We start from the raw sequence: 9,847 nt of genomic DNA on the forward strand, positions 1-9,847 counted from the left end.
GCTTTGCACAATTGCAAAATTCCGAGCCAATAGTGCCTCGTTTTCGGCTTTTAGAGAACTACGATCGTCAGTTGAGAAAGTTGATCATCTGATTTCGGTATTCCGAGTGGATTTAAAAAAAAACACACAAAATTAGGTTTTCTTGACACCTTTACTATCGTAGTTAATTTTTTATCTAAAGTACGATCACCAGCTCGCCATATTCTCACATGCGATAGATTGTACAATAGGAGTTTATAAGTTTTTTAAGATGTCTACGGAAAGTCATTAGTAGTTTTATCAATACTCGTCTCGAGACACGAATTGTTAATAGGATTTTAAGTTTTTGAAATCGAGAATAATTCGGACGGTCGCTGAGGCAGCGAAAACGTGTTTTTTTTTTAATTTTAATTTTAATATGACGATTTAAAGTGCCTTGTAATCATCGGTAAAGTAGGGAAATTACTTAGAATCGAAATTAAACGACTGAGAATTTGTGAAAGAAAACGCTTGAAAATTTGCCTTGAGTTCCATTCTCGAGTTGAAGCTTTTTTCCACTCGAGTTTAAAATGTAGGAAAATGTTAAGTACGTAAGCTGAGTAGGAATAGGTTCAGATACTTGAAACGGATTTTTAGTTACGTCAGAGACAGTGACCATTGTAATAAACAGAGCAATAAAATCTATTTTTTATTCTTTTACAAAACATATGTACATTTAAGTTATACAGACATACAGTGTATGTTATTTTACTGTACGTAGAGGCGAATCAAATCGTCCTCTGTAGCTGGATAATTTGTGACAGGACATTTTCCATACCTCTGTATCACAGGTAAAATGCATTGATAGCAAAAGATGTATCTGAAAAATAAAATTTACATGTTACACAATATGTATTTCTTTTAAAATGAGAGTCACTTTTATTTTATACCTAATGAAGACATATTAAACATATTGCAGTCTTGAACATGCAGTATTGAAGACTTAAACAATTAAAAATTAAAAGTGTTTGATGTTGAAAATTCGGGATAAAAAACATTTGTTTTTTATTAACTGTAAGTATAAATACATTATTTTTAAAATGAATCTCTACTTTAAATATTGAGTATATTAAACTGTTTCAATTCGAAAGTATTCGTCATTAAAAAAATGGAAACGTACTACTGAAACTTTATCAATTATGTTTAATTTTAAAATAACTATAATAATGTATTTGTAATTAATGGCTTTAATTAAATTTAAAATATTGTTTCAGTCGAAAAATGTTCCATTTTTGAACCATTTAATTTCAAATTTTCAAATTAGGAACAAGAATAATTATTTAATATTTAGCAGTACTCGGCGGTTTATTTAAGACGAATGAATTGTAACCAAATATTTGAAAGTAAACAATTTGAAACTGAATTATTGAGATAGAAAGCCTTGAATCGTTAAAATTTCGAGGGGCTCTTAAACTTTGAACGTTGCCATTTTTATTCTCCTTTTTTAAAAAATGTTTAATTTGTAAGTAAAATTGTTGAATTTTGGTGTTTAAATAGCAATTGAATTCTTATTATTTGTAGAAAAATTTAAGTAATTTTTAGAGGTATTTAGAAAAAAAAATGTAGATTTTTGAAGATTTAAAAAAAAAAGAATTTAGAAACTTTTTAAGAATTGTGTAAGGCTTTCAAAGAATAAAAACATTTTCGTAAGATTCCTAGGAAAATTGAAAATAATTTTTAATGTTGAAAAATTATTTTAAGAGAATATTAAAAAAGATTTTAAAATATTTCTAAAAGTATTTTCTAGAAATTATACGGAATATTCTATTCATTTCAAAATATATTTAGAAGTTCTAAACATATTTCAAAAATAATTTTAAAGTTGAATCAATTTAAAACAACTTCTAGATTTGTCGAGATTTAAAATAATAAAATTTTGAAGCTTTTCAAGTATGTTTAAACTATTTAAGATCAAAATAATTTAACTTCTATTTTAAGAAGTATTCATTGAAAAACAATTTAATTTTTTCAATTTTTAACGTTTCTAGCTTAAAATTATTAAAAATAATACAATTTTGAAATTTTTAAAGATTATGGATTCCTTAATAGGGCATTGAAAATGATAACGTGGATTTATATTTTTATAATTAAATCTGACTCGGAACTCATTAATCTAAAATGTTAAAAATTCTAAACTTTGCAGTTTATCTGCATTTCATTAAAAATTGTTCAATTGAAGTATCATTTTTTATCACTGCAAATGGAAAAATGTTTAAATTTATAGTTCGCATTTTTCTTTGATTAAAACGGCCACCCAGAGTATTGAATGAATTTAGAAGAATTCAAGTCAACAAAACAAAATTCAAAAGAATTCCAAAGAATTTAAAAGAATTCAGTGTGAAATACAAAAACAACAAAATCAAGTATCTAAAAATCTTTGATAACCCTACTAATTTCTAACCCAAGAAGTAACTAATGCCTGCAAAACAATTGAAGTTTAATTCAAAAGAATGCAAATGAATTGAACAAAATTTAAAAAATGCTATTGAATTTCGTAAACTTTGAATGAATTTACAGGAATTTAAGGTAAATGAGAAGAATTCAATGAAATTCATAAAAATTCGAAGTGAAATTAAAAAATAAATTGAATAATTAAAAAAAAAAAATTTAATATGAAACAACTTGATTAAATCCAGTAAATTTGGAATAAGCTTTAAAAAGTTCAAGGGAATGGAAAATAATTTGATGAAATGCCTAAGAATTTAAGGTGAGGTGAAACAAATTTTTGATCAATTAAATAAGAATAACTTTAAAATCCATTGATTTAAATAGAATTTAGTGAATTTAGAAGAATTCAAATGAATTTAGAAACATTCAAGCGAATTCGAATTCATTTAAAAGAATTACAAAATAATTCAAATGAAATGGAAACATTTTTTTAATAGAAAAATTCCATTGATTAAGATAAATATTGAGTTAATTTAGAGAAATTTAAGAGAAATAAGAAAAATTATATGTATTTCATAAAAAAATCATGCTGAATTTAAGAAGAAATCAAGTGAACTGAAAAAATTCAAAAATATAAATCAATTAACTGAATCGGGTAGAATTGAGTGAATTTAGAATTCAAAAGAATTTAAACGAACTCCAAATGATATGCAAAATAAATTTTAAAATATCTTCACATCTTTGAAACCATACTAATTTCCAACAAAAACAGAAACTAATGACTAGAAGTCAATTCAAAAGAATTCCAATTGATTAGAAATAATTTAATATATCGACAAAATGTCATTGATTTCAGTAAAATTCGATTAAATTTAGAGGAATTTAAGGGAAATGAATTAATAGAAAAAAATATTCCTCATAATCTTTTGAAATCCCTTGCAACTTTTAAAAGCTCATGAACATTCCTTATAATTTTTAAAAATACCTTCGGATTATTGAAGTCTATTAGAATATCTTAAAACAAGTAACGTAAAAGTGATTTAAGAACAAAATTGACTAATAGTTACTCTGTGCTACCCCTAATTATTTATTGCAACTATATAGTTCGAGTGAAATGAAAAGGAATTTAACTTTTATCATTTTCACATAAAAGCGCTTAAAAAACTTTCAAACAAAAGTTTTTCAATTTTGACAATTTAATTAGGAAGGATATATAATTGTATCATTTCTAATTTAAAGCGTTAAAAATTCAAAAAATGTATTTTGAATTCAAAAATCTGGAAATTAGATATCATCCAAATGGAAATTGGAAAAATAAATCATTTCGAAATCAAAATAATAAAAATTAGACTACTTCTAATTCAAAACATTCAAAATTGAATAATTATACATTTTTTACTTTTGAACTTAATTAAATTTAAATTCGAAGCGATTCAAATTTGATAATATGAAATTGAAAACTAAATTGAATGTTTCAAATTCGAAGCTTCTGAAATTCTAAAAATCGAAATTTATAATGAATTCAAAAGAATTATTATTTAACTTTGAACTTGAACGAATCCGAACTTCATTTAAAACTTTTGACAAATGTAGACGCGAAGCATTGTGACATAAACATGTTTTTTGTACTCAAATCCTTATAAATTTCTATTAATTTAAGTAAATTTAAATCGTTTATAAATTAACAATGTTTAAATTTTCAGTTATATGCTTCTAAATTCAACTATTTCAATTTTAATCGCAAAATTTAAATTTATGATACGGTTTTTTATTTAATAGAGTTTGGAATGTTAAGCCTTTTGGAACATTTTTCAAATAAAAAAAAAATCAATATTCAATGTCTGGTTTTAAAATCTGCTCATTTTAAGTGTAGAATTTGCTAAATTGTCTGAATTTTTCATCTTTTTTAAATTGATTCTGGAGACATTTTATTAAAAATTATTGAACATTTAATATTTAAAACTACAACACTGTGAAATCCCAAACCTCCAAAAATTAAGAAATTTAAAACCAAACATTTTCGAACTTAAGCAATTGCAGCAAAAAAAAACAACTTTATTTTTAAGGCCTCAATGATTAAACTTTTTAGAAATGCGCATTCGAAACTATAATTTCAAATTAAAATTATAGATATTTTAAAGATTTCTTCAAATTTGTGAGAAAATTTATACTGATTTTTTATTGCGAAAAGTAAATGTTTAAAAAAATGACAGATTTGAAACCGATTAAAATTATTTCCTGAAATTTCGAAAAAGAAAGTGGAGGAATTTAAAGCAAAATGTTATTAAATATTCAAGAAAGTTTAAGAGGTATTTAGAAATTTCAAAAAGATTCAAAACTGAATCAATACTTGAAGATATTTCCAAAAATGTAAAAAAATGTACATATTTAAATATTTGGAAACAAGTTTTAAATCTTCTTAAGAATTTTGAAACGTTTCACAATAACAAAATTTTTTTTAAATTTATGGGAAAATTTTAACTAAGTTTTTATTTTGAAAAATTGACTATAAGAAAATATTCTTAAACATTCTAAAACATTTCATAAATTGTCGAGAACAGAATCTGGAAAATTTGAAGGCAATTTTTTTTTAATTTTTGAGAATTTTAAGAAAGATTTTGGAAAAATTCGAATAATTTAAAAAGACATTTAGAATGTGTTTAAAAGATTTAGAAATTCTTCACAAAAAATTTAAAATTTCAAAAAATTGTAATCAAAATGTAAATTTATTTCGAAAAATTAATTTCTACGAAAATTTAAAAAGATATTAAAATAAATCAAAATATGTCTATAAATGACGAAAAGAAAAGGGAAGGGAAGATTTAAAGCGAATTTTTTTACTTTTGAAACATTTTTGGAATAAATCGACATCTGAAATCATTAAAAACCTTTTTGAACTTTCTCAAAAATCTTATTCATTATTTATTCGAAATTTTTATTTTGTATTCAAAATTATATATCGTCTCAAATTATAATTCAATCAATTTTTTTTCTTTTTTTCACTGAAAAATCTTGTTTTGTTAAAAATTGAACTATTTGTTTGCAAATTCGTCTTTTTGGTTAAACGTGCTACTGGTAAAAATGATATATTTTCGGTTGAGGATTCATCTTCTTTTGTTGAAAATTTAACTATTTTTTGCAACATACCTAACTTTTTTGTTAATAATCCATACTTCCAGGTTGAAAATCCAAGGATTTTCTAGAAAATTCGCCTTTTTGGCTTAAAAATTCCATAATTGTCATTTTCAACTGAACTTCAACTACATATTTGAAAGTTGAACTACTCTTGTTGAAAAGTTAACTATTTTGTTAAAAATTCGTATTTTTTGGTTGAAAAATAATTTCTTCAACTAAAAATACAACTATTCCGTTTTTGGTTAAAAATTGTATTAGTTGGTTGAAAATTCAACAATTTTGTTATAAAGTAAAATTTTTGTAGAAAGTCTTTCTTTGGGTCGAAACTTCAACAATTTCGTTGAAAATGAACTTATTTTTGTTGAAATTTTAACTTGACATATCTGAAATTCTTTTAAATCTTTTTAAATTTTCTTTAAAATCCTAGAAAAATTATATTTATATGATCTCGAAAACAAATAAACAATAATTCGACATTTTTATTTTATATTAAAAATTGCTTCTCAACTCATCTTAAATAAATTCCTTATTTATAAAAAGTTTTGAATTGTCGTACCCTGATGTGGCAAGTGCTGTACGATTTCGGAATGCATTTTTACAAATTGGACACAAGCCTCTCAGTTTTTTTGCCTCCTCAGGAATCTGGAATTTTAAATAATATTTTAATTTTTGAAAATGATAGCTTTTTTTTATTTAAAAACTTACGGTTGGAGGCACTGGTGTCGGAAGATCAGTCAAACTTTTGGCGTAGATTTCGTTATCCCACCATTGTAAAAATCGAAGGAAAAAAGCTCCTACTTCCAAAGATTTTGCAGCAACTTCTTCGAAAATGGTACCACCATCACCCCAGGTGAAAGTGCCATCTTTTATTTTGTACAAAAGATCTGTGATTACTACAGTTGGCCTCACGAAAGAATAAGAAAGTGTCACTGATATTAATCGCAATAATGGTGATGGATAATTTGATTTTCCGGATATATAAAGTAACAAATTCTGTAATATTGCAACCTCTCGTATTACGTCACAAACTGTGTACACCTTTATGAGACCTTTTATCAAATTTATTTTCCATTTCTGAAATTAAAAATTTCAAAAATAGTTCAATGTTTTAATTGAAAGAAAAATTTATAACTGTCTTTCAGAAATAAAAAATTCACTCACTGGAAGATTGTTTGAGGGTTCTTCGTCGGTGTATTCTCTTTTCAGAGCCTCGAGTTTTCTATTTATGTACGGAAAAAGTACTAGTAAAATTAAAGAGGCTATTTTTTGTTTTCTACTTAAAATGGAGGTGGTGTTTGTATCAGTCACAGCCACTCTTTTCAAGCCGTAAAATTTTTCAGAGAAAGAGGCATCTAGAATTTTTTTAGATGTTAAATAATTGTATGATGTGTAACTTTTTGATATTTTAAAATTGGTATGAAAAGATTATTATTTACTAACTGTGGCGATTCAGATAATAATTTTGTAAGGCACCATTCAAAAGAAGAAATGCCTCATCGTTCCATCGAAGTAACCATCCATATTTTTCGGGATTGTGTCCTGCTAATACCTAGTATAATTTATTTAAAAAAAAAAGATGCAGTGAAAGCGAAAAATGATACTTTATTGCTTATTCTTTTGTCATTTGTAGGATTATAATGAAGCAAACTGTAAAAAAATTATTTATGAGCATTCTTTGATGCAGCAGTTTTAAATTACAATTCATAAAAATATTTTAAATAAAAATTCATGCACTTACCATATTCCTACGATTTCATATCGAAATATATTGTATTTTTAACAAAACAGTTGAATTTTCAAACAAATAGTTGATTTGTCCACTAAAAAATGTTAAGTTTTCCACCAAAAATGGAATAGTTAAATTTTCATTTAAATAAATAACTTTTTACGAGTTGAATTTAACGAAAAATACGAATTTTTAATTAAATAGCAAAGTTTTATACCTACAAAGATCAATGTTGAAACCAAAAAGATCAGCTTTCAACAAAAGATTTTAATTTTTAATAAAAAATTATTATTCACTCAAGAAAAAAAAATTCTACCAAATTCTTAAATTTTTAACACAAAAAATCGATTTTTTAAGACGATGACGATTTTTCTACAAAACAGTTCAATATTCAACCTGGAAAGATGAATTTGCTACAAAAAAGTTGATTTTTTTTAACAAAATATTTTTTTCAGAAAATTCATCGTCTCAGGTTGAATATTGAACTGTTTTGTAGAAAAATCGTATTTATGGGCCAAAAATTTAAGAATTTTGTAGAATTTTTGTTTCTTGACTGAATAATAATTTTTCATAAAAAATTAAACTCTTTGTTAAAAATTGATCTTTTTTATTTCAACATTGATCTTTGTAGGTATAAAATTCAACTATTTGGTCTCAAATTGAACATTTTTGTTAAAAATTCGTATTTTTTCGTTGAATTTAACTGGAAAAAAGTAATTTATTTAAATAAAAATTTAACTACTCCATTTTTGGTGGAAAACTTAATATTTTTTAGTCGGAAAATCAACTATTTGGTTGAAAATTCAACTGTTTCGTTAAAAGTGCAATATATTTCGATTTGAAATTTTTGGAATATTTTACCAACATGAATTTTGGTTTAAAAAAATAATATATAAAAATATTATTTATTATTGAATTAGAAACTTCCTGACTGCTTATAATATTACCAAATTTGAAAATTTTCAAATTTAAATAATTACAATTTTTTACAAATTTCATTATTTAATAAAAATACAATAATCGAATATTTTTATAACAAAATTTGTAATGTTTAAAGTTTCTAAAACTATTGTTGAAATTTAAAATAACAATAATTGAACAAAATATATTTTTGGATGCAATTTTTTCCAATTACAGTTTTATTTTAAATTCCAAAAGTAATTTTAGAAATTTACCAAGTCAGGAATTTCAGTTTCGGATGTTCTCTTTCAGTAATACATTTTTTAAATTAAAATTTGTCATTTGGAAATTTCGCTTAAAATTGAACATTATTGAAAAGTTTTTTTTGTATGATGGTTTCTCCTTTTATGTCAGTAAAATAATGTTTGATCTTTCCTCTATTTTCCTCCATTTTCGTGAAAATTATTACCCTATTTCCCCTGTTTTGATCTCTTTTTAAGCTATTATTCCTGTTTTTTTTTAAATAATTTGTTGCACTTTGTACAGCGCGATAAAAATGTGATAAGAAAATAGTACGCTGTTTTTTGAATGTGCATATTTCATTGTAGAATTTAGTCAAATTAAAAAGGTTTACAATTAGATAAAATATTGCAGTTTTGAAGAAACTGGAATTCCAGACAGATTTAAATTAAAATATTTTGAAAAAGATAAGACATGAACATAAGAACATAACCTTACCGAAACAACTTTACCAAACGCAGGTTCAAGAATAGACGCCAAAGATTCTTGAGCTACAATCTCAAAAAGGGAAGGTTTCGCATAAGAAATTCCTGTCAAATTCACTCCCTTTTCACCCATGATTTTCTATTTTCTTTTATTATCTACTACAGCTTTATAACATGTAACATGGTAATGAAAATTCCTTCATTCTTCTCTATTTTGCTCGCTTGTCACTAGTGTGAAGTGAACTGCACATCGATGAAAAAAACATTTTGACAGGTGACAGTTGAGTTTATTGACAGAAAACAGCTGTTCGCATGATCACGCCATTCACGTATAAGAAATAACAGAAACATAAAATCAACAGAAAAATAAGCAATTTGCTTTCTTTAAAAAAAAAGCCTTTTTACTTACACAGAGAGAGGTTATTTTGCCTCTCCTTTTTACGTTTTTACGGTTTTTACGCTACATTTCAGATTTATGTAGATTTAATATAGTCAGAGTAACCGCAATTACAAACTGGTTTTTGTTTTTACCTTAAAATAAAACCAACACTGTTTCTAAACAGCATAATAACTACTTTTTAGAAATGTAAATTTTCGCGCTTAACAATAGAAAGCCAATTCTACTAATCGCAAAATATGCTTAGAAGAATAAAAAACGTAATATTAAAAAAAAAGTAACGAGTTTAAATGTTTGAAAAAACCCCCGGTCTTTGTGCTCTTCGCGATATTATGTAAATTAAAAACATACTTTTAAAAGTTTCTTAGTTAAATAAAATTTAAAAAATAACTAAAGGATTTTAAAATAATAAAAATTATAATTTAAAAGAAGTAACTAAAGACTTTATTATTTTTTTTTATTTTTACACCATTAAGCCATTTCCCTTTCGGGGTAGGCGTGACTCACTCGGCAGGGGAAAGGAGTAGTGTGTGGATGGGATAGAGATTTTTCAGATTG

The 9,847-nt window shown here is 24.8% G+C and overlaps 1 protein-coding gene across 1 annotated transcript; it reads right to left on the minus strand.

Moving 5' to 3' along the window:
* Positions 1-644: 644 nt before the first annotated feature.
* On the minus strand, positions 645-9,411 carry LOC117173343 (peroxisome assembly protein 12). Its single transcript, XM_033361838.1, has 7 exons — positions 9,302-9,411; positions 8,906-9,196; positions 6,982-7,090; positions 6,703-6,893; positions 6,247-6,615; positions 6,098-6,183; positions 645-838 (listed from the first exon to the last, which is right to left on the minus strand). The coding sequence occupies exons 2-7, from the start codon at positions 9,023-9,025 to the stop codon at positions 727-729; spliced, it is 987 nt and encodes a 328-aa protein (XP_033217729.1). The 5' UTR covers positions 9,026-9,196; positions 9,302-9,411; the 3' UTR covers positions 645-726.
* Positions 9,412-9,847: the final 436 nt, after the last annotated feature.

This window comes from Belonocnema kinseyi, chromosome 5 (assembly GCF_010883055.1).
Source record: "Belonocnema kinseyi isolate 2016_QV_RU_SX_M_011 chromosome 5, B_treatae_v1, whole genome shotgun sequence".
NCBI lineage: Eukaryota > Metazoa > Arthropoda > Insecta > Hymenoptera > Cynipidae > Belonocnema > Belonocnema kinseyi.

Excerpts from the sequence above, each read along its gene's own strand:
- LOC117173343 (XM_033361838.1), bottom strand. The coding sequence starts at position 9,025 with ATGGGTGAAAAGGGAGTGAATTTGACAGGAATTTCTTATGCGAAACCT. Across the intron at positions 7,091-8,905 it reads CGTTTGGTAAAGTTGTTTCG|GTATTAGCAGGACACAATCC; the intron begins GTAAGGTTATGT and ends AAATTATACTAG. Across the intron at positions 6,184-6,246 it reads CGACACCAGTGCCTCCAACC|ATTCCTGAGGAGGCAAAAAA; the intron begins GTAAGTTTTTAA and ends TTAAAATTCCAG.